Source organism: Embiotoca jacksoni, unplaced genomic scaffold, assembly GCF_022577435.1.
Source record: "Embiotoca jacksoni isolate LCO1_2020_lvr unplaced genomic scaffold, fEmbJac1.0.p SCAF_13, whole genome shotgun sequence".
Lineage (NCBI taxonomy): Eukaryota > Metazoa > Chordata > Actinopteri > Embiotocidae > Embiotoca > Embiotoca jacksoni.
The window spans coordinates 8,997,569-9,022,648 of NW_027185263.1; the positions used below are offsets into that span (position 1 = coordinate 8,997,569).

Genomic DNA, 25,080 nt, shown 5'->3' on the forward strand with positions numbered 1-25,080 from the left:
ACATCAGTCTTTTAAATAAGTAGTTATTAAGCATAGTTTTTTTTTTCAGGGTGTTTCATGGTTAAGTCAAACAAATATAAACATCTACATTACAATTTTTAACCATTAATAAACATTATATGCATGTATTATTGTCACTGGCAGAAACTCTTGTTTTAAGAAAACATAAACACATTTTCATCAACGGATTAAATCCATGAAATAAAAGAGAAAAAAAGAAAATAGACCTGTGAGTTTTTGACCCAAGTATATTTGTATTTAATTTGAATACTTCTCATGTTTTTTTTTTTTAATCAGTTTTTGAGTGAAAGACTGACTACAAAAAACTTCACAAACATTCAGAGTTAAACAAACTATTAACTGCAAAACTTCCAGCAGCTATCTAACAGAATACTGACAGCAAATGGTGAAAACTTTAAAAGTGACATACTTCAAAACATATCTGTGTTCTTCAGTGTTCATGTCTACAATCTGCATTGCCAAAGAAAAAAAAGCCACATAATAAGAGTATTTTGAGGTTTATTATTGATCTATGTTTTACTCTCTAAAACATCATTCAGTCAAACTAACATGACATCTAAAAGTAGCAGTTAAAAACAGTAAATCTGTTCAAAAATAATACGTATATTATCACGTATGAGTGATAAACATGAATAATACGCTGCTTTAAATGGTTGATAGACTGTGTTCATGTTGTGTATCTCCCATAGTCCTGCCACGCTCTACTTTACATAAGAGAATACTCATGAACTGTCAGCGTTAGATGTACAGTTGGCCTTGTCACAATGATGAAAATCAACAATCCAAGCTTGTTTTTTTGTTTTTTTTTGCATAGAAAAGCATTGACAAAAGTGTTGTTGCATGATCAGAGCTTGACACATCTTTGAGAAACTTCATAAAGTGTGCAAAGTGCAGAAAACAGACAGAGTAAGGCAGAAAGTCGGGGCTAAAACAGAACACATCTATTGCTCTAGAGAGACAAGAATGTGGAGAGTTAAAGTGAAGTTGAGATCAACAGGAAAGGAAAAGAGGTAGAGAGATTGATCAAAGAGAGAGTAAACAATAGGACAATTTGAAAAGAACACACATGTCAGATAAGGATAAGGGAGAGAAGAAACGTTAAAACAGGAGTTTTAGGAAATCATTATTTTCCAATTATCTTAAGGGCAGAGATAAGATGAAATGACCTTATCCTAAAAAATGACCTTACCTTAAAATCTAAATCCTTGCAATGTTCCCACAGATCTCTATTTACCTTTGCTGCATTTCGAATGCTAATATAACGGCATTTAATACACTACAAACCAAAAGCCTCCCTGAGTCTCCAAAAATCATAGCCGATCATTAGTTTAGTCATAACTGGAAAAGTTCAGACTCATTTCCTACTTGAAGCTCATGTTGATTGTCAGTCTTTCTGTCTTTAGTCCAGCATTACTTGGCCTGTAGTTCTGTTCATGTAGCGTCACATCTTATGCATCTTTTTTTGATGACCCTGACAAATATCCATCAGCTACAGAGTCAAACGAGGGTAAATCTATGTCCTTTCCCTCGGTTTCTTTTTCCCCGCCTTCCTCCAAGCTGTTGTCGGGGTTTGACTTCTCTGTACCTCCTGCAACTTTTTCCTTATTTTTAACCTCCAGGAATTCATTCTGACTCTTACCTCTAGCCATATCATCTTTGTCCTGCTCCTCTGCGTCTGAGCCCCCAGACTCCCCTGCTTCTTCTGACAGATAGTACATCTGTCTGGAACTCTCTCCTGCGTCTGATGCGGCTTCTTTGGTGCCCCAGTGGCGTTTCTGGAACAAGCCAAAGTCAGAGATATCTTTGGGGTAGTTTCTCCTCTGGCTTGACTTTTCACTGGAGCTCTCATCAGGCAGGGACAGCAGTCCATTTGGTAGACCGTTGGAGGCTTCAGGGGGCCTGGGTGAAGCTGTAGAAGTGCCCTGCTTGAGGATGGATGCGGTGATCTTGAAGAGGTTGAGTTTGCTTTTTGCCTGGCTGCTCGGAGGGCAGGGAGAAACCTTGAGTGAGGAATTAGGGTAAGCAAAACTAGAATCCACTGAGCTGCCACTGGCCTTTGCCACTTGTAGAGCGGGCTTTCCTGTCTTCATCATGCCCATCACCTCATAACGAAAACTGGAGATATCTTGTTTCAGCTCCTGAGAGAACAAAGCAAAAGTCAGCTCCACTGGTAATTTAATTAATGCTTTTTATTCATTCCAGTTGGTATCTGCAGAACACGCTGCAGAGTATTGATTCAATTCCAGCTTAATCAATACTGAGAGGATACATGGTAATTTCCAAATAATGATGGTGAAGAATATTTCAATATGGGACATGATTATCAGGCAATTACATCTTAGAAGAAGAATAACATAACAGCTGCCAAACAATAAACAATAGGGCTTAATAAGCCAAAAGTCTAGACTGGTAAATGAAGGATGACACATGGTTGAATTTCGGAAACAATCGATAACAATTTTCACATGTACAAAAAGGCGTTAAACTTCTTTTTAATGTTATCGACTATCAACAGTCACAATACCAGAATTTTTACACCTGAAATTGCTGTTTCTTTTAGCTGGAAACACAATACTGAAATATTATCATAGGCAAACTAATATAGCAAAAAGTTACCTATTCACACAGTATTCTGAATTAATTATGTTTACCGGATGAATGTTAGTCCAGTGTTAGAATGTTAGTATCTTTTCTTTTGCTCTGTTTTTGGTCTCCGCCAACTCCTTATGGAAATATGTGGCTCTTTACTTGCGTTCTACTATGTCCACCTGCTAGTTGCTAACTCTCTGTTTGTCATTTGGTGTTGAGCAGATCATGCACGGTCAACTTCCAGAGCTTTTTCAATAAAAGCAGCTAATGCAATGGACACACGTGGGAACGATGAGCAAGAAACAAAACAGCAAAGCTCTGGGTCAGAAAATCAAAACAATGAGTTGAAAGATGCTGTAAATCTCCCGTTAGATCGTTGCTCAGTATGACCTGAGCTTACTTTGAAGTTCTCTTCAGTCAGACCTTCCTCTGTCTTGGCATCTCTGATCATGGCAGCCACATAACGTTTCACCAGATTCCTCAATACCTCCTACATCAGTGGAAAAAAAACAACTTTGAACTCACTGTGAAACTCACCAAAAATCTTGTTTCAGTACAAATCTCACAGCCACATAGCAATTAAGCCAGGAAAAAGATGACAAATATATTCACACAAAAGAAAACATATTTTAAAGCTACATCTTATAAAATGAATCCTGGCAGATGTGGACAAATAAGAAATCCTCTGCAGAGAATAATGATGATGAACATCCCACTGAGTGTAATTGTTCAGCCTATTTCACGAGTCATTATAAAAGCTTTCTACAGACAGAGTGAAATTGGAACTGCAGACAGACAGCTGAAGAGTGAAATATGGGTTTCAGAAACACACACACACACACATACACGCACACGCACACACGCACACACACACAAGCAGAGGACTGTAATAATTTCCAGCTTGCCTCAAAAGAGACCACATTTACCTGATACTGATGATTTATCCTCAGGTTCTCTGCTGCCCGCCTCTGCACAGACATCAGATGGTAGAGGTCGAGTCAGAGAAAGAGTGCGAAAACCAAATATTTTCAGGGTTTTTTTCAGTTTCACATGTTTGTACAAACTACGCTGTCTGTGAGTCTCGCTATATGGTTCTCCTGAGTGTTGTATTAGAAAACAGTTAAAACTATTGCTCAAAAATTAAATCATATTAAAAAAAAAAAAAGTATACTCTTAAGGGCTGCAACTAACCATTATTTTCATTATAATCAAAGAAGAGATATTTGATAAGTGTATTGAACATTTTGGATTTACTCTTTAACAAAGACTACAATTATTAATCAATTATCATAATGGTTAAAAAAAAAATTGCCAATCAAATTATCAATTAACCTATTTATCTAACTGTTTCTGCTGTACTACTTAACTGACTACATCAACAACAGCAAATAATGTTGGACATTAAACAACGAAAGTCATTTATATCTGGATGACAAAAGAGTAGCACAAACATCTTCCTAACCCATGACTGTATTTCCCAGGTTCAGTTTCAAACAAACCAGACCCTCTTCTTTTTTAATCTTTGTCAAAATCATATGAACATGTTGAAGTGTTTGACGACCCCGACTTACTCCAAGAGTTCCAAAGCTTTCGGGGCGCTTGGAGTTTGTCCTCTTGCACACTTGCCTCTTGATCCAACACATGAGGTACCAGAATGATTTGGGGCTGGGGATGATGTTGAAAGGAGCTGGCAGTGTGGCCCCTTCTTCAAAGTAACTCATCCACAGCTTAGTCCTGGCAAACTTCCACTCAATGTCTGCATGGTCCTGGAATCAGATTAGATTTAGATTTAGACTTTATTAATCCCACAGAGGGAACATTTAGTCATCACATGTCCTGGAATATTTATCTCATATGTATGGCTTTTTATTAACAGTGTTTTTTCTGTACTCACAGCAATGTGCTGGTAGGAGTTGTTCATCATGGCTATGAGCATGTTGAGGAGCACTACCAGTGAGATGATGTTGTAGGTGCCGAACATGGTGGCACCGACAAATTCAGTGAACTGGTGGTCTGCATCCACGTTGGTCACATAAAGGCTGATCAGACCAAAGATGGACCAGAAGAGTGACTGTAGGGTCTCAAACAACCTGCAAAGGAAAGTTACATGTTATAAAAGAAGCCAATGATTTAAACAGTACATAAATAAACATATAATATAGCGTCTCTTTTAGGGGAACATTTTATCAATTGAGGGATTTCTTCTTTTGAAGCTGAAGTAAATATGTCCCCTAATGTTTGTGTGATCCTTCTAAAACATCAGTTTCTTTTAGCAACATAAATCTTTTTGAGAGTTTTTACACATTTTGCAATCAGTAACAGGAACAGAGCCAGGCACACAACTCTCTGTCTTTGACACTCAGTTTCACAGGATCACACAGTTACACTACACACAAGATCAGATTCATGTAAACTCACGTGGAGAAAGCGTTATTCTGCTCCACACACCGGATGCCCTTGCATTTTCCTTTCTCTTCTGAAGCTTTGGTGTCATAGTAAAAGTACAGCTGGTTCAGCCCATTAGCAAAAGCCAGTAAAACCTGGAGAAAGACAGTGTGTGCAAAGTGATTGCAATTACTTCAACCATATTTACTGCCCCACTTCTGTGTGTCTGTGTTGCAGCCTGTGAGCAAACGTTTGTGCATTTACCAGACAATAGATGAAGAGGAACTTCAGGATGTCCAGCAGCATTCTCCCCAGAGAAATCTGCAGTGGCCCCAGATGAGAGTTGGCTGTGAACAGTGAGATGAGGCGCAGGGAACTGAAAATGTTTGCGATGGCAAACACGGCCTCGGCTACTAGAGTAGGATGCCACATTTCCCACTGGTTCCTGGGTTTGCTGCCACTGTACTGAATGGGAAAAAGAATGGAGGACAGACAAAGTGAATACACAGGAAGGTCACAGTATATCTATTCTATTGCTATTCAAAGACAAATGGTTACCTTTGTGTAGGCTACAATCTTGAGGGAGATAGTGGCAAGGTAAAGAGAGTTCATGACAAAGTCCATGAGGTTCCACCAGTCGTGGACGTAGTCTTGGAAACCACCATCCCACATTTGTTTGATCTCCGCCCAGATGAATCCTAGAGATACACAAATTGTCTGATAATTTATCCAATTTGGAAAATACTCACCTGTGATTGTTTACCAGGTGTGTTAAATGGGGTTGCATAGTGGAAGAAGATTGTTTTCTGCATGGACGATACGAGTGACAGAGATTGAGCACTTGCTTTGTCAATCATTAGTAAAAATAAAGACCATAATCTGCATTTGAAAATAACTGATTTTTTTTAAAAAAAATTTATTATAAAATTAAGCCGTATGTCAGTTGATATACTCGTTGCTGAGACATTTCAGTTTGGACCAAAGTGATGCCACGACTGAGAAACTGCCAGACTAAGAAATCCATCTTATCCATCAGCCCCATCCAACCATCCTCAACCACAAACGCCCTCATGTGTCACTCATTTTACTCACCCAGCACCCAGGGTAGGATCATCCACTCCACAGTAGTTGGTGCTGGACCCTGCCTGTCCTGTCTGTCCTGTTCTGTGGTGACAATGTGCTGGGAGGCGAGGAGCAGCAGGAACAGAAAGGTCAGGTAGGACGCTGTGTGGCAGATGAACTTGATGAAAGGCTTTCGGATGAAGAGGCCGTAGCGACTCTTCGGAGCGATGAGGTAGCAGAGCGCAAACACAGGGTAGAGGAGGCCGATGAAGACACAGGTGAAGAACTTTCCTGCCCAGTGGCGCCGCCTCCAGCCGGGAAACTCATCGTACCACCGGGACGCCAAAAGCTGCTGACAGTTTGGCTGAGCTACAAACTTAAAGAAAAATGAGAAGGGAGGGGAGAGTTAATACTTTCCATCTGTTTGATCTACAGAGATCAAAAGAATTTTTCATACCCTAATCCAAGGTATGGCTGAAGCATGTAAGCCTTTTGGGAGACACTGTTGCTACCCTAAGGCAGTTTAGTGGTTTTACATGGACCATAATGCCTGAGTGACAACGTGCCAGAACTAGCACCTGCAGCAAGCTGTTAAGAGCATACACAGACACAGACAGGGAGGTCAGCGCAAAGAATTGTACATGTTAACGAGAAACTACAAAATCATGTTTTGGGGTGACTGTATTGAATTTCTTGTTGATTTTCTTGAGATAATAAGACAGCGCTCCTTCCGTAGATGCCTGAATATGCTCACGTGAAGTTCATCTGGAGCAGAAAACATTTTGTTCTTCTTACCCAAGACAGGATTGATCGAAAAAGTTTAGAACATAAATCCACATGGCAACATTTTATCTCCTTTTCTATTGTTTGGCTTGTTTGATGTTTTAGTTGCGGTTGGATAATTATCACATGTGACTGTAAAAGTGGAACAATCAAGGAGAATCTTGCCACCTGGTAATTAAGTATAGGTAAATGATTAAAACTGCAGCATTACCTCCACCAAATTAAAAGCTATATCGGGTGATAATCTAAGGGTATATTCCTGTTAAAAGAAATACTCTTGCATGATTGAGTGTTACATCAGATGCATGCTTGCACATGCAAACACACTCATGCAGGCACACACAGTGTTGTGAAATATCATGTTGCGCCTCAATATCAGAGTCAAAGTGTTGACCAGAACCAGTGGGTGCCAATTCACCAACTCGGCAGCCTCGTTTCCATGGGAACCACAGATCCCTATCTGTGTCTGGGTGTGAAGTACAATGGCTCATATTTCCATACTACAGTTTTGCCACAAAACTTGAGAAGAAATGCAGAGTGGGAATACCGGAGAGGGTGAATTTCATGGCTGAGGCAAGGAAGAGTAACACTCTCTTTTTCCAAATGAGAGCAAGAGAGTTCAGATAATAAGGATCTTCAATGACATCATATTTGAGGAATAAAGAGAAAAGAAAAGGGGGGGAAAGCCCCTGCTGAGTTTTCCTTTTTCATATGACTCCTTTGAGCATGAACCTTTGGCAAAATCACTGACCTCATTAAGTTGCACCCACTGTCTGAAGCACACCCATGGGTGCAGGCCAAGTCTTGTAATGAAGTACAATAGCCCAGAAAATAATCAAATAAAACATGAGCCACTGTTTTAAATCAACATCAACTATAAATAGATTTGTTCCGTCTATTTAGAGAAAGCTTTGATCATTTTTTAAAATTGTTATTCTTTTTATTTGTTATTTTTGGGGGATTGAGTGAGTGGCTCATTTATGAATAAAAGTTTATGAATCTTAGTTAAGTGTCATATTTTCCTTAGGTGGCTTCTTCACACAAGTCAAACAGAATCCCTCCTGGTCTCAATTCCAGCCGGGAAAGTGTCTCTCCACAAACTGCCTCTCTCCACTGTCAGTGGTCCAAAAGTGCCAGGAATGTGCTAATCAATGTGTGCTGAAGATGCTTTCTAGCTCAGTGAGGACATGTTGTCCTGCAGCATTACCAACATAAAAGGTGTGCTGAAATTTTTCTCCTTCACTTTCACAGACACATGATGACAAGCACCCAAATTTCAGATGGATATGCTGCGTGTAGTGTTTGCTTTGCTAAGAGTTGAAATAGAGGTGTATGTGAAGTCTATATGGTTTTCTTTCCTCGTACTGCTGTCTTAGAGATTTTAAAGTGTACTTTTTTTTTTTTTTTTTTTTAAATCTGTCGCGTTATACTTGCATGTAAGTAGAAAAATGTTAGTTTGTAGAAAGTTTTCCAGTTCAGTATTAACATCATCTGTTCACCCATCACATGTTGCAAGTTAATCAGAATCTGCCAACAAACTCTTCAAGCATGAAAGGAAGTGATGATCACATTGTCTGTCACCTTTAATGCAACCAAACTGATTTCACACTTATATAAACAGGGTGTTGATAGACTTTACATGAAAGAAACAAGAAAGCTGGTGCAGAGAATGTCTCTTTAAAAACATGTTCTTCAATATGTGTATAATTACAACGCAAATGGAGTACAACAATCTCATTATATGAAGCCCAACCACTACAGCAGGGTTATTCAAACTGAATATTATATGAACACCATTAATTAACAAACTATTTTTCTATATTGAGTTTAAAATATCCATGTTAATTGAAATGTAAGTTCAAAATCCAGAAATGTTTGGGTGCAGTGATGATGACAAAATGTTATAGGTTTAACATCTATAAGTTGACTACCTACTAACTACTTGTTAGTAAAGCTTGGAAAAAAACATCAGGTAGGTATATTTGTTTGGAATCCCTTGAAATTTTTGTTGTTACTAGTTCTTTTTTGTTGTTATTGGTTCTTTTCTGTTGTTATTGGTTCTTTTCTGTTAATAATGGTGTCTTGTAAATCTTTATGGGCTGGGCATATTGTTTATACATGACACAATAATAAAATGAATAAAATCAAATCATATTCTGTCCAGCCCTCGAGCCCTCAGTAATTTCCTGTTCGGACCTGTTGCAATTGATTTTGAACAGCCCAGATCTACAGTAACCCATCATTTAGTTTACAAGACAGAAGAGATTATTTCGCCTTATTATGGAGTATTTTTCAAACAGCATTTGGAACAAGAGGAGTTTTTGCTTCTTTTTTTAAGAACTGTAGTTTGAACATTGGAGACTGACTTGTGAAGATATTGGCTGCTGTAAATTGCTGCTAACAGCTCCTTGCTACATGACACTCACTCCTGTTATTGCAATTTCATATCATTGAAAGGAGTCATTAAAACATCTTGAAATACTGAACTGTAGTTTTTATGAGATATCACAAGGGGGCAACATCAAACTACAGCATCTCAAATTTCTAGGTTTCCCTTGGCGCCTCTGACAATTTAAAATAAACAGAGTCTGTTTTCACACTCTGTGATTCTTCAATGGCTCACCCACATTTTTGCAAGTGTATGAGTAAAAATGAGAGTGATCTTTATTTGAAAACCCTCAGGGAGATGTAAATGATCATTGACACTTTAATGCTTATGTGTTACTGATCATATTGATCTGATTTGGCCTCCTGCTGCACCAAAGTGCAGACTGCTCAGTGACCTCAGCTCTTTAGGCAGAAAGCCTGCGGAGATTTCTCTTCAGGCCATTATAAATTGCTTTTCTAAACCCTGGGAACACAGCAGCAGCAAAGCCGGGAAACACACACAGATGCAGGGATGAATACAAAAACATAAACAGGCGTGTACATACACACATAAGAGGGTTAAGAGGAGAACTGTCCTTTATTTTGTTCAGTTGAGGGTCAAAAACTGGCTTCTCATAACTCACTGCAACACTCACAAGCAGTATGCACCACAAAAGAATATCACACATCCAGGCTGAGTGTCATGCCAATTATAAGATCTTGAGTGTTTGAAAAATTGCTGAAAGAGATGAGTACGGATCACACAACAGACAAAATGCATTGAACATAATAACCGTGCTCTGCAAAAACAAATGAGGCTTTCCAATCCAAGTAAGTGTCCACTTAAAACCTCTATGCCTCACAAGGGGCAAAACCCTGTCTGGCTTAAATATCTTCTGTCATAAACACAAAGCAATCCCTATAAATACCTCTGTAAATATGTTTGTATTTTTTTCTTCTCAGGAGACAGCTGCAGAAAATTTAGATTTAGAGCCAATTCTACATTGATCTGCAATTTGTCTTTTGAGCAGCCATTTAATGGTCAAAATCTTTAATACTGGATACTTTACACAATTCATGTTTCCTTTATCCAAATGAATGAGAGGTCTATTTGAGAAGAATGCCCCAAAATGCCACCGGCACAATAATTATTGATAATTGGAATATTTTCTCGTTTGGTTGAATGCTTATAAAATCCTGTTGCACACAGCTGCTTTTGAGAGGCTACTGGAACTCCCCACAGGCTACAAAGCTAAAACCACTATACATAATGACTATTGCTATATACTCAAGCGGCAACAAACATGACACCACCCATTGGTCTGTGAACTATGAGGCCCGGAGTTCAGATTTTGGCCAGCGCTATCTTGCTAGTTAAGGGCGATTTGGAGCCAGAAGTGACCATATTTGGACATGCCAGGTAGGAGCGAACGTCTATTTAAAGCTCCGTAAATAAACAATAAATCAAGTCTGAATGAGTACAAATAAGTGAAACAAAAACTGTAGCAAGATTATTTATCCTGTTTCTAAGAGGTATTGACTACTTTCAAGAGATCAGGGTTTGAGAGACTAAGTCCATTTGCTTCATGTAACGTATCTTTGCTTTTAAAAAAATACTCTCTCTTGAAAATGATTTTAATATCAGGTAGAAATAGGTTCAAATCTGTTTACTACAACGGCAAAATATTCACTTGTTTAAGGAAAATGAGACTGAGCGAAATAAGAGCAAAGGTTTTAATTGAACTACAGCATGCTGCAATCATTTCTGAAAAATATGCAGTCATAGAATGAGTACTTTCAGCAAAATGACTTTATCGTGAAATTACTTTTAACAAGTTTAGATAGCTTGGATATTCATCATTTGAGAAGGGCAGCTGCGTGGATCGCTACCCACATCATGACACACTATTTTCCATTAAAGTCCTGGTGTCATCGAAGGGCAATACAGAAAAGCATATTGGGACACCTCCTGGATAATCATAACACTGCCGAGGCGAGGAGATGCTATGAGGCACGGTTGTAGCAGAAGCAGCAGTTTACAGTTTGTGCCATAAAAGATTTCCTGTCAACAGAGAGGTGGTCTAAGATGACAGGGGACTGTCCATCATCATGTCCACCTGGGCACCTGCACTATCCCCAGTTGTCCTTATGTGACTCAACATGCTCATCTGCCAACCTGTGTGTTAATGCGCAACAACAGCAGTGTCATAAAGTCAGACTCCTCCAAAAGTACATCTGCTCTGACAGCCAGGCACACTCCCGGCAAAAGGCAGCTGAATGAATTCTAAGTGGGTCCTGGCAGAAATGGGTCCGCTTCTTCATCATTTTTGCTTCACCTTTATAGTCAGTGGAAAAATTACGCACTATTATTGTGTATCTATTTAACCCCTTTCACTTGCTTTTAGCAATCCCATAACTCAGCAAGTCCATTAAAAATGAGCTTCCAAAATCCTCCATTAGACCTAGAAAAAACAACTCATGCATTAGTGGTAGGATTTGATGGTAACATTTTTCTATTCATACACTGCTCTAAACATCCCCCGTTTGCTATGTAGGTCAAATAACAAACCTATAAAGAACTGGAAACGGCTTTACCAAGAGAAAATGCGACATAATTTAGAGATACCTCTCCCCAGTATTTACTGTACTGACGGTTTACATATTCAGCAACACAAATGCAGTGATCTGCCTGACAGGAATTAAATGAACTTATTTGCATATTAGTTGTTCATGGGTTAACCCACCGGCACAGCAATTATCTCACAGAGGGAAAAAAGGCATGAAATTAGTGGACTGTAAAAGTGAATATTGTTGTGGAATTGTCATGTCTGGACTGTTTCCTGTTGAATTATTTACATGTATTTGAAATTCAACTCAGGTCCGACAAAGTTGTTTAATAATACAGTTTGTTTACTCACTAGAAATCTCGAAAATGTACTGTGAAAGTAATCAGTGCTTAATTACCTTATGTTTTCCCAAAGCATTAAAGGAAGATGTGCTGCTCTTGTCCTGGATTTAACATTGCAGACCATTATAGTGTGTTTAACTGGATGCACTGCATGTACAAATTCCAGCAACCGGTCATTGCCTTTTAGGAGACATCAGGATGAACCAAAACAATGAATGTGAATGTGGAGCCACTATACATGGTAAGTCTACAGCTGCAATCTTAACAAAGAATCAAGTATTTATCTTGCAGCTGTAATACTTTGGTAATTGAATTCAAGATTCTTCATGCCTATCTGTCATCTGTGTGAGCTGCCAAAGCGGAATCATATAAAATCCCTCCGAACCCAGCATCTGTTATCATTAAACCTGATGCTAATCTAACATCATTACACCACGTCACATTGGCTGGCAGAGGCACCTGTGAGAGGACGCTGGCTTGGTGCAGCGAAAACTTCAGGCTTAGCAGCCTTCCTGGGGCAACATAGTGTGAATGGTGCATGGGGCTGCAGCGCTGAAATCTAACAACAAGCTGTACAGTAGATCACGTAGCAGATAATACTGAACAGACAGTAAAAAGTAGAGCAGTGGACAACCAGGAACAATAAATAAAAACAGGATATGATTTCATTATATTTCACAATTTAAAAGGTTTTAATTGAGATATTGCAACCATATCTCACTCTCACAGCTCTTTGGGTACAAGAGGGGGCAAATGCACTTGACTGAGATATAGTGTGTGTGTGTGTGTGTGTGTGTGTGTGTGTGTGTGTGTGTGTGTGTAACAGAGAGGGTAATATTTTGTTAATAACAAACAGAAGGACATTTCCTGCTTCCTTCACAATGAAGAAAAAACAAGCAACCATTTCTGTGTCCCTCTTGGATTATCTTTCAAACGCTACTGCATGCATGTGTTTTAATGCTTTTGTAATGCTATTAGATTAGCTACATAAATATATACTAGTATTAAATTAACTACATATTTCAAACCACAGCACTCGTAAACACTCCCTTTCTGATCTGGATCCTCTCAGAAAGCTGGATAACCTGAGTACTTTCTATTTAGAGTAAATATGTGTCTAATTGATCAGTTATTGACTAATATTATACATTACAATTACCTCTTTTTGGTGGTACTTGATAGCTAGTTTGAGTCTTGCCAGGTCACTGTTGCCCTCCTCCTCCAGTAAGTTGATATCGTCTCTGTAGTTAAGGATCATCTCCAGCTCTCTGGAGCTCCTCGTTTGGTCCAGGAGGTTCTTAGCAAACTGCTTACACTGCTGCGACAGCTCTTCATATTCGGATTTGAACTCGTTCTCCACCTGAAAGAAACAAGTGGAGTGCATAGACCACAGATATTGTATCTCTTAAAAAAAAAAAGAGTATACGGCAGCTGAAATTTGAGGAAATATATTAAGAAAAATCTCAGAGTACAACCATGTGGAGAATGTTGTGTTTCTAAACTAAAACTTGCCTCTGGGTATTCTGTATAATGAAGCAATTTCAATCTTGTTTATGGGCATTTAATGCACCACTTTAATTAGTCATATTCATCTTTTATATTCTGTGGGAGAAGAGATGTCTTATCGAACTAAAATTGGATCAGTGTACACAAAATTGTGTAAAATATATGTACTATGTTTAATCAGTGTCATGTTACATTTTTAGACCTATTCTGAAAGCATTTTACATCTTATGATTACAATGTATTTAGCCTTCTAAATATATAAAGGAAGGAATGTTAAGTTTTATAATATTTTATCTGCAACTATCCTTAACTACAACAGGCAAGGATTCCATTTTTATAACCATTTCTCTATTATTGAAATGATTTATTTTCATAGCTGTCCCTGTTTTTTTTTTTTTTTCTCTTTATCAAGTGACAGTTATCAAGAGCAATCTATTTAATTCTTAACAAATAAATTCACAGACCATTGTCTGTCACATAATAGTACTATGAAAGGGCACATGGTTGATTAATATACATAGTGTTAATATTTCAGTTTTTTCAAATTAAATCTTCCAGCTCCACTACTCGCTGGCTGTCTTGTCCTCACCTTGCTGAGCTCCTGCAGCTCCCAGCTGAGCCGGAACGCAGTGAGGAACGGGTCTTCGCTGGAGAGCGCAATTAGTGAGGGACTCGACAGTGCTTTGTAGATATTGAGGCGAGAGCGGGAGTGCCGCAGGCTGTCCACGTCTGAACTGGACACACACTCCACACAGTTGCAGCGCACCTGCAACATCAAACAACGCCATGGACACATAAAGAGGCTTCCCCGTGTTTAGTAACAGACCACGTTCCAGTCTACCAAGGCAAACACTGTATCTGTTAAATCAGCTAAGTACTGTCATGCTTGGGAATGATATTTAGACATTAAAGACCGAATCTGTGACTTATTGACCTTATAATTCATGTTCATATAAACGTTATAAAATAGAATAAATAATGTAAATCATTTGGACATACAGGATGTATCTAATTTAAGATGCAAATATAATTTACACAAATTTGAGATGTTTGGTTTACCCACCTCATGTGGCTGCGGCATAGACACGCCCTTCTGCACCAGAAGCTTGATAATTTCATAGCTGTTGGTGTGTGCGGCGAGGATGATGGGGGTGATATCAGGGGTGAAGTCAGAGAACTGCTTGTCCAATAAAATAGGAGGAACCTTTGAAGGCAGAGGCAAGAGTAAAAGCTTTAATCCCACACATATATTGAATGAAGCTTTAGAAGCTTTCGAAGCAACTCGTTTGGCCTTGACCTGCAAGCTATTGACAATGTACTGTGTACAGCTCTTTTTTTCTTCAGGCCTTCTGTCAGGTTGCTCAATGTATCGTAGTAGTAAACACAGAGCTTGAAAGATTTTCTTTCCACGTTAGGGTGCAAACAAGAAAACATTGGTTGGGGTTTTTGGTAGCTGCAGGAGGAACTGTTCAAATACCAGCAACAAAGTAAACCCTTGGTCAAAGATGCAGAAGATATGTCATCCATATCAGGACTGTTTTAAAGGGTACTGGCCACAGTGCAGAAAAAAAACCCTCAATATTTCAGACATGTCGGAGGACATCATTATGCTGCGAAAGAAACTCATTCTACCTATCCCTCTTATCGTCCTCTCCAGCTGAATCCTCTTGCTATTCCCAGGTCATTTATTGGGAATAAATGGCCGTGGGCAGCAGAGGAGTCAGCTGGCCCTTTCCACTTCTTTTAATTGAAGGCCTATTATCTGATTCCGTGGTGGGGGACAAAGGGAGAAGAGAGATGACAGTCAGAGAATGGTTGGGGGAGAAATCTGCAAAAGGACCTACTTAGCAACTCGATGCAAGCTGATGACAAATGGGAATAAGAGGTTGTAGTCGGTGAGAGAACTTCACTGACATAAAAGTTAAAGACAAGCGAGACGACTGTAACAACGCAGCCAGGGAAGCTGAGAAAATAGCAAGTGATATGTGAATGTTGCTGTGTACCAGGTGTTTTACACCTGTAGTGTCTACAAACAAAGTGTGTACGTTTAGCTGCCAGGGCCATTCAATCAATGAACTATTATAATAAATCCATCTATAGATTTATATAAGTGATTTAAATGTAGTTTATTCATACCAAATCACTTATCATCCATGTCAGACAAACATACAAAACTCGTTGTCCGTGTATGGCAATTATTTACGCTAAAGTTTGAGGGTCATGCAAACACAAACAACAAAACAAGAGGGCGCCAGAAAACCGTCTTGAAATACAGGTGAAATGGGAGTGTTGGCAGCTATGGTTACACTGCTGGCTACGACTGAATTTATCACAACTCATTTATCTTGCGATTTTTTTTTTTCTTTTTTTGCTCCCACTACTAGATGTTGTAATTTCCTATTTCGGTGGTATATTCATCTCAATAACCAAGATGGTGAAACATTAATTTAGATTTTTCAAACAAGAAAAATAGCTTAAGCTAGGATAGGTGTGGCTATCTCAACTGCTACCTTTAGCAAGTAGAGTCACTGTAGAAAAACTGGGCATTTCTATAATTATTTTATATCGTAAGTGACAAATATTCAGATTGAGTTTTTAATTTACTGTCCACCAACAGTTACTTTGTTTTGGCTTTGTAGAGCAGTCATAATTATCTAACTCACATAAATATTAAAAGTGTTGTAAGCCCTAATTAAGACATTACTCTTGATTTGTGATGACTCAACCTTTATAGCAAAATCGGCTGCAAAACTGACTGCTTTTAAGCAATCCCAACAACTAGATTTACATATATTACTTTAAAAAACATAAAATCTAGTTCTTTACTGGAAAAATAAATGTCATGACAAACACGACATAAAAATAATGTTTGGCTGCCTCGTTAGTATCTGGTGTGGTTTGGAAATGTTTTTATCTTTGCAAAGCTCAATGTGTTGATTTCATTTGATCTCAAAAAGATCCTAAAAGATAAAGAGTAGCTGTGACTGCTCAAATCAGAGTTAATACAAGATCTGAGACATAATGTACTGTGTGTTTTATAATGTTTCCCTTTAATAGTCTGAGTAGCAGCAGAAATAGTATCAGTGAAACTCTGTCACTGGTGCTCGCGGACAAACACAATTTGCAGAATTGTTGCCTGGGGGATTGGTTAATTTTCTCAAACATGTTTCATCATCTACATTCCACTCAAAATTCATGATATAATGTGGACAGTAATTACTTGTGTAGTTTACTCTTAGAGCAGCCACCGTGCAGCAGCAACTACAAAGATTGGCACAGAGCCAAGTCTGAGTGTTGTCATATTTCGCAGAGAAGGGTGAGCTAAGAAACTACAGCATATACTCTGTTCTCCACGTGGGAGGAGGAGGGACATCGAATAGTCTACATCAAACTGCCTTGGCCTGCGCCCAAGCACGGACCAGGAGGAGGGAAAAGTGGTAGATGTGAAGATAGGATAATAGTGGAGAAAAGAAACAAAATTGCAGCCCACTTCTCGGCGTGATGAGTATTTGTTACTCATTCTAGAACCATCAGCATATTGACTAAAGATGCAACATTAGCATCTGCAAAAGCAACGCGTGCCTATTTTTTGTTTTGTTTTCCTCGTGCTCCATTTTGAGCCCGCTGGTTTCCACCCGTCATGCTACAAGACATCACAAATGTTTAGATAAAGCTGGTATAAAAATTGGATGCTGAGCGGTTATGTTTTTTAATTACACTGTGGAAAATAAGCTGCAGACTTAGATTCAAGCAAACATGATTATGATTTCTTCACATCATGCTCTGTATTGTGTGGGAAGAAGGATTTCCTTACATTTAAATATGTTTCCATGAAAAGACAGACAGAAAAAAATTAAAAGGTCCTTTTAACTGAAAAACACTGGGAGCTCCAGTGTTTTTCATTCTGACAGTCTGCAAAATGGAAAGAGAAACACAATTCCAGCAAAGCATAAAATGAATCTCCTTATCAATAAATCTCAGGGAAGAGACTCGCAACACCTTTTCCCAGACAGCCGTTTAATATAATCAATGAGCTTCTCTTGAGGTGATTTGGTAGCGTGATCTTTTTTCCACAGCCTATTCAAGTGAGGAGGAGATGCTCTATCTTAAACGTGTCAGCTGATTGATGTCACAGCTGACATGTTCAGACTGGAAATGTTCGGGCTGTGTGTTTCAGTCCCCCAGCATTCACTTAACGAACAAGCCTGAGCGATCTCTTTTTACTTGTGCTCCCCTTTCTTCCCTAATATATTCCTCATTTTCCACCCTCTTTTCCCAATTTTACTTCATTTTATGAAAGCCAAACGTGCGGCTTCTGACAGGAGCAGCAGTCGCATCTCCCCATCAGTTGACTGATGAAGCCAAAAAACATTTGTTCCTCTGTGGTTTATGGTGCATCACTGCTGATGGGGAGCAGAGAGGAAGAACCGATGTGAAGCATGTGTCTCTGTATGTGTACAGTACATGTGGCAGGAACAAGTAAAAGGAATAGAAGTTAATTCGACTGTATGTGTCTGATTACGGTCATTAAAGCTCTAAGCAGGCAGCTCTCATCTACTACAGGAAGGGGTTTACTTTTTAACAGCAGCATTCTCAAACTATTTTTACAATAATAAAAGAGAACAATGAATACACTCTAACGTTGCACTAACTACACATTGTATTGTACACATTGTACATTGACAACTACACATTGTCCCATTGAAACCAGTGATTAAATCTCTGTAAGACTTTTTTTTTTTTTTTTTTTTTTTTTTTTCAAAAGACAGAAAAAGGCTTGTGAAGGCAGCTTTTTGATGTGTCAGCTTTTGTTATCGCCAACAGTACTGGGTCAATTATTTTGGATGGTATAAAAAGCTCCATGCAGCTTATAAGCTATACAACGAGAACCAGTCTTTTAGTGGCACTGACAATGCACTCTATTATTCAGTTAGATCCAAAATTCCTCCTGTGATTTGGCATGTGAGCCCATGTGTCAATGGCTGCTCTGCATGTTTAAATTTAAAGGCAGGAAAACTTTTGCCTCATTCATCCCATTTCTAGGTTTTGAAACATAAAGGTAATAGTTTTTTATATATATATATATATATATATTATTCATGCAGTTATATACATTTTATGATAAACACTGTTGTGAGTTAAGCAGATGCACAATTTCATGAAGTGTTGGATGAAAGAGTGATATTAAACGTATTACAAACAAAACCGGCATAGGTCCCAGCACAGGCACAGAAATAAAATTTTAAAAAAACCTGTATTTTATAAAAATGAATTAATGCTAAACAAAACTTAAACCAATTTGGTGGGAAACTGAGGAAATGAATTTGCAGAGAAAGTAAATGTCAACATTCGTAGTTTCTCTTCTAGTGTCATCCCAACCTTGACAGCATCGCAAGGTCTTCGCATGACACACTTCTACCTTAATTTGAAACTCCTTCCATTCCTCTCAGTCCCCTCCTCACCTGCATGCCGCCACTTGACTTCTTGTGGATTAGCAGCAGCTCCACGGCCCCCACCACTTCCTTGCGGATTGCATGCAGTAGGGCATCGCCGACGTACACATTGAAGCTCAGCAAGAGCTCAATGATTTCCAGGTTCTCGTTCTCAATGGCAATCAGCAGAGCTGTGCGTCCGAGAGGGTCGATGCAGTTGATGTTAATCTTGAAGTAGATCTCTGCCTCCTGACAAAATAAGGTTGTGATTGATAGTCAGGGTTTGTTTCAGGACCTACAGGGTTTTAAAAGAACATCATTGATTCGTGGGAGGTGGGGAAAACACACATTGCCACAGAACACACATTTCTGAAGGGAACCTTTGGATCTGATTTTTTTCTTTTCTCTGAATCTGGTTTAGTGGGGTCAGAAATAAATGAGTTTACCAAATTCCCATAGCCCATTCCTCATCTCCATTGGGGGTCATCAGCTCAAGACTAAGATAGCCACAACTGGCATAAACAACATATCTTGAACTGAACTGTTAGCAGTCAAGCTGAATTGTGGGGAGTATAGGAACCAGACAAGGACGTAGAATATTTTGAATAAATCAGATAATCTCTATTTTTGGTGCACTAACTGCAATCCCTTATTGTCTTAAACTTGTTATGCTAAAACCAGTGCAGTAGTCTTTTTGTAAGTAGTTTTGGTAGTCATTTCCAGCATTTGCTGGCTATACGATATTTTAGGCCTAAAAAGGCAGCCGCGAAAAGGGTTAGGTTTTCAGCATTTTAACAGAATTTTTAGATTGAGATTTGTTTTCTCAAAAAATAACAAATGTTTTAATGCATTGTTTTAAGTTTGCTGAGTCCAGCATGTCAAATCAATATCTTCAATACAATGAGGAAGGGACAAGTGTTTGCAGCATGGTCAATTTGTCCTCCATCTCTAAATTGAAAAGCTTATGGGCTTTTAAATGGAAATTACAAAGAGCAATCTGCCATTTTTAAAGGCTACTTCAATGCAGCTCAAGTTTGACTATTTTTCTTCTTGCTGCCCTGTATTGCTATGTTAACTGTATTGCTTTATGACAAATCATCTGCTTTTCCAGGTCGTGTGAGAAAATAAACCAGCTGGTCTCTAGCAACATTTTGTGTCCACAACAGATCTGACACCTTGAAAGACAAATAAAGATCCTACATGGAATTGTAAATGAGTAGCGATTATCATGGCTCCACATGGCACCCATAAATCTCCCAATCTTTTCTAAATTAATCAACTGAGATTAATATTCTATTATAATCTCATCCTTTCATTTTAGAGTTTTATGTGGCAGCATTCATTCGTCCATTTATCAATAAACTTATCCATTCCTCCATTCACACGTACCTCCAGAGCTTGTTTGACACTCGCGAAGTCCCCCTTCTCCACAGCTCCGAGGTAGGCTTTCTCCAAAGGTGACAGCTCCGACTCGGCCCGCACGATTCTCAGCGGGATGCGGTCCCGGTATGAGGAGCCGCCAGTCCGTCGGTAATACAGCTGTGACATCTCCCCGGGCTTCAGCTTACCGGCACCCTGCTAACACTGCTGCAGCTGCTGGCAGGTTGGGGGAGTTCACACTACAAAGGGCAGGAACAAACGTGTTAAAAGAAGAATAAATGCCCTCAAAAGTAAGAATGGTAGAGAAAGAGAGGGAGATGAGATGAGGACAGATGAGAAAGGGTTATACAGAGAAACAGATGAAGCAGGTAGTAAATCCCTGGCCAATCATCACATGACCATCCTACCGAAGCATCACCTACGGGCCGGAGGTGAACTGTGAGTGTAAAGACCTCTGGAGTATGAAAGGATTTCACCAAGTTTCAAACAAAAATTGAATATAAATCAACTAAAACTGTAGATAAGTCAACCAATCTGTACAGTAATTGACACAGCATTACATAACTCTTATGTAAATGTTTCTGCAGAGGACGGTATCTTTTAGAGATCCTTGCATTTCTTTATATCTCCAACAGCTGAGAATTGCATGTCCTCCAATTTTTGCAAAGCATGCAATTAAACTGTGAGCAAAGAAAAATTGAACTATGAGCAGAGAAACTCATCACAATACTGCATTATTTTCTCAGACAGAACCATTGGTAATGCTGACAGTGGCTGCTTCTGCTCAACATGTTCCATCATGATACACAGCATCAGTTTTTTGCACTCTGACAGGGTAAAATATTTCCAAGTGATCCCCAAACACAGATGAAGATAGAGAATCAGGAAGTACTGTTTACATTACATAAATTATATCATTATTAAAATGCCTGTGCGACGAGCTCATCCTAAAAATGAGGTAATCCTTTATTTTGGTCTGGATCTCCTCGAATAGGCAGCCATAATAATGACTTCTTACTAACACCACCATCAGTGTGCCTGTTACCAATGAGCACGTGCAAAACAAATCAACCTTTTCCACATGTTCTTGGGGAATTTAAAACCACAAGGGACTGAGAGGAAAAGAAAACAGCAAATACAGGAATAAAAAAACAGGTGAGTAAACAACAACATGAAGTGGAAAGTGGAAACAGAGACACGTTACTAAAAATAAAAAAGAAAGGAGTTCAAATAGCTCAGGTTTAATGCTCCCTTCTCTCTTTAGCCACTCTCTCAGGACAGCTCATTACTGCCTCTATAGCTAAGAAATAATGAGCGGACTCACAGCAGCCCAATTACTTTACAAGCCAAGAAAAAAAAAATCAAACAAGAAGGAAAAACAGCAATTTCTTGAATAAATGCGTAGAAAAAATATGCATGCTGTGCCTAAATCCTAAAATAGCACACTTAAAGGAGCAGTTCACAACTTTGGGAAATACACTTGTTGTCTCTCTTGATAGATAAGATCAATGCAGCTGTTTAGCTCTGCTCAGCTAAGCTAATCGGCTGCCACTGGTAGCTCCATAATTACTGATAGAGTGAAGTATCAAAATTCTCATTCAACTCTCAGCAAGAAGGCAAATGAACAAATGTCCCAAAATCGTAAAATATCACTGATTAAATTATCATGTGGAGTTTATTGTTTATTATTTCAGTGTCAACACTACTCCTGTGATTCAGGTTTTGACTAGCAATCCTAATATTCCCACAGCCAGCAGAAAGTCTTAAGTGCAAGCTAATAATAACAAGAGTGGAAGACTTTAAAGGAAAAACAATGCACTAAATAACTGGTGTTCCAAAGTAACATTCTTTCCCACGAATTATGACACCTGTCATCTTCTCTTATAATCAAGGTGCCACTTTACTGCAGTAGAAAGGCTCCCATTGTCCTCTAATTTCTCTCCATAAAAGGACTTTAAAAATCACTGCAAAAAGAAAGATTTGCTGCAATGAGCAATTTTCTCACCACAGGAGAGTCATTTGTGAAGCAGGTTTTCTCATTTAGGATCCTGGGCATTACTTTGATATTGCTGCTGCGCTTTTTGGAACAATTTCACTTGAAATCAAAAATATCTCTCGCCAACCTGTTGTTTAATAAAAGGTAGATAACAAAATCCTACTTAAACACGTCTTTAACAATGGCTATAAACCTATATGAATCTGTCTTTGACATTTTCTAGAAGAAAACATATATGTGCGTGCAAATATTGAAACACACACATGGACGCACCCTCACTCACGCACACAATCGTCACTGCTTTCTTCTACTAACCACAGTTGCCTAAAATCAATACATAATTTAGACATAGAAATGGTTGTTTTATTACACAAGGAGTAGCACCGCACAAGTGCAGTAGCAAGGGAATGTGTTGAGCAAAATATATTTTATCTTGAAAGTTGTAGTGCTCAGACAGCATCCGCTGAATAGACGAGCTTCCCTGCAGCCCATGCAGCACATCTGGAGAAGCCCGTCCTGTTCTTACAATATGAGTAAAACAATCATAAAATTGTCAGCTTTCACTGATTAACGACAAGATCTGTGTAAATTGGCAGGCAGTGCAGGCACAAGCCTACACACAGGTGTCATTTTTATTTCTGCGTTTGTGTGCGAAAAAGGTTCCGGGGGAAGCATGGATAAAAGAAAAATGGTTGTAAATAAGAGGACACTTACTTGCTGGGGTGCTAATTCGTCAATTATGAGCTGAAGGGCAAAAATGCGCAGAGTTTACTCCTGTTTGGCGTGAGATCATATTTAATATTTACCGTCTACTCCTGTTGAAAAGCCTTTACAGGCGCGTAAAAATAGATCTTTAAAGTAAAATGGAACAAATAACTAACCTTTGGGATGTTGGGCATTGGAACTTCGCTCAGGGAGATCAGTGTTCTTCCTTTGGAAAATAGCATAAAAATCATCAACTTCTGGAATTTTGCATCCCCCCAAAAATGTGAAAACAGCAGTGTAGATCTGCATGAAGACCCTGCTTGTTAATGTGTTGGTGCCTTGTCATGCAAGTCCGTCTTTTTCTTGTTATTTTAGTCTAGTTTGCATTCTCCCTTTCGTTATTTGGAGACTTGAAAGGACTCCTAATGTACATCCACATTCGGTCCGTTTTGATCACGATTTCCATTCAGTCTTCTGCGAAGACAAAAAAAAAAAAAAAAGCGCAGACCGGCGTACACCGCATTCAGCTCACCGCACAACAAATCCTGGAGACGAAAATAATCACCAACCAAGTTTCCACGGTTGATCAGGCTATACCTGGCTCCGAAACGCCTCCAGTTTTCCCCAGGGTGTGTTTTCACTGATATTCTTGCCCACTCGACTTTCCACCTGTTGGGGGTGATTGAGCGAAAAGCAGCGCCTCCCGGAATCAACGCAGAGCAGCCAGATGCCTGGCATGCGGTCTGCGGAGCGCTGCTGCAGACGGGTCGTGCGCACTTGGAGACGCATTGAACACTGTGGCACTGCAAGAGGGGCGGGGGGCATCTAAACAAGCAACTCAGCCAGACAGTCAGTCTCGCTTCAAACAAACCACACTTAACATAAGTTATTCCAATTTCCCATTCAACTGCTTGTCATAGGAAGGACATGAATTGAATTTGCATAGATAACAGGTGAAGTTATTTTCAAATTAACATCGATGATAGTTATTTTTAATTACAGACCTTTAAAACAGATGGTGAGAGAACTTTTCATAATATTATATTTTATTTCTAGTGAAAAAGAACATGAGAAGGAAGAAAGGAAAAACAAACTTGCCTATTTTAATATAACATTATGATAACTTACAACCACATAAAGCACTGGGTGAGATATTGTCATACGATTTCTGTTGAACAAATACAACTGTATGTAGGCATTTGCATTATCATTCAATCAGCTTTAAATCAAGTCCACACATGTTATGGTTGACAGCATACAGTATGTCAGGCATTCTGAAAATGCCCAAAGGAAGAGAACTGACATCCCCTCTGATTTATTTAACAGACAGCTGGACACACTGCACATTTGGAGTCAAGTTGTAGATCATGGGTTGTCCACTAATTTCTTCAAACATCCTATCAGCTCAGCAATCATACTTCAAACATACGTGCAAACATAACTCTCCCTCTCTGTCTTTCTGTTTAGCTTAAAGGCCTTGATGTTGTAAATTCTTCCTAATCGTGTGTAACACTGTTGAACCTCATCTGACATGTTTATAGTCTCCAGGCCAGACTCGTTCCTTGTGCCTGTCTCTATGTGTGGATGTTTGTGTGTGACTTGAGGTTGGCATAGCTTGAATTTAAACTGCAGGTCCAGTCACAATGAAATGTCACCGGAGACACATTTTTAGATACACAGAGCCTTTGATTATTCAGTGCTTGCTTGTCAGGATGGAGATACTGGTGTATTTGTTTGTGTGGATTGGACATATGGATATATTTATAGGTTTGTGCTGCTTATCTAAAATTGTTCTTGTTCTGCGCTTCCTCATTTGCACATAATCGAGATAATTATTCCAAACTATATTCCCTTTAACATTCCTGAGTGTGGCTGTGTTGCTATCTGATGTACAGTAATAAATGTATATAATCAATGTTCAGTGTGATGCATGCTGATAAATATTG

General features: G+C 39.0%; 1 protein-coding gene across 2 annotated transcripts; it reads right to left on the reverse strand.

The window, feature by feature from the left end:
• Positions 1–240: 240 nt before the first annotated feature.
• LOC138196344 (short transient receptor potential channel 4-like) lies at positions 241–23,880 on the reverse strand. 2 transcript variants are annotated; one of them, XM_069146293.1, is made up of 15 exons: positions 23,732–23,880; positions 20,443–20,672; positions 19,084–19,302; positions 14,685–14,825; positions 14,211–14,387; positions 13,275–13,475; positions 6,088–6,433; positions 5,554–5,693; positions 5,260–5,460; positions 5,029–5,150; positions 4,505–4,700; positions 4,182–4,376; positions 3,537–3,578; positions 3,011–3,100; positions 241–2,159 (listed from the first exon to the last, which is right to left on the reverse strand). In XM_069146293.1, exons 2-15 carry the CDS (start codon positions 20,599–20,601, stop codon positions 1,470–1,472), a joined length of 2,919 nt encoding a protein of 972 aa, XP_069002394.1. In that variant the 5' UTR covers positions 20,602–20,672; positions 23,732–23,880; the 3' UTR covers positions 241–1,469. The 2 variants fall into 2 exon arrangements, with proteins under 2 accessions (XP_069002394.1, XP_069002393.1); XM_069146292.1 differs by having other exon boundaries at positions 23,311–23,880.
• Positions 23,881–25,080: the final 1,200 nt, after the last annotated feature.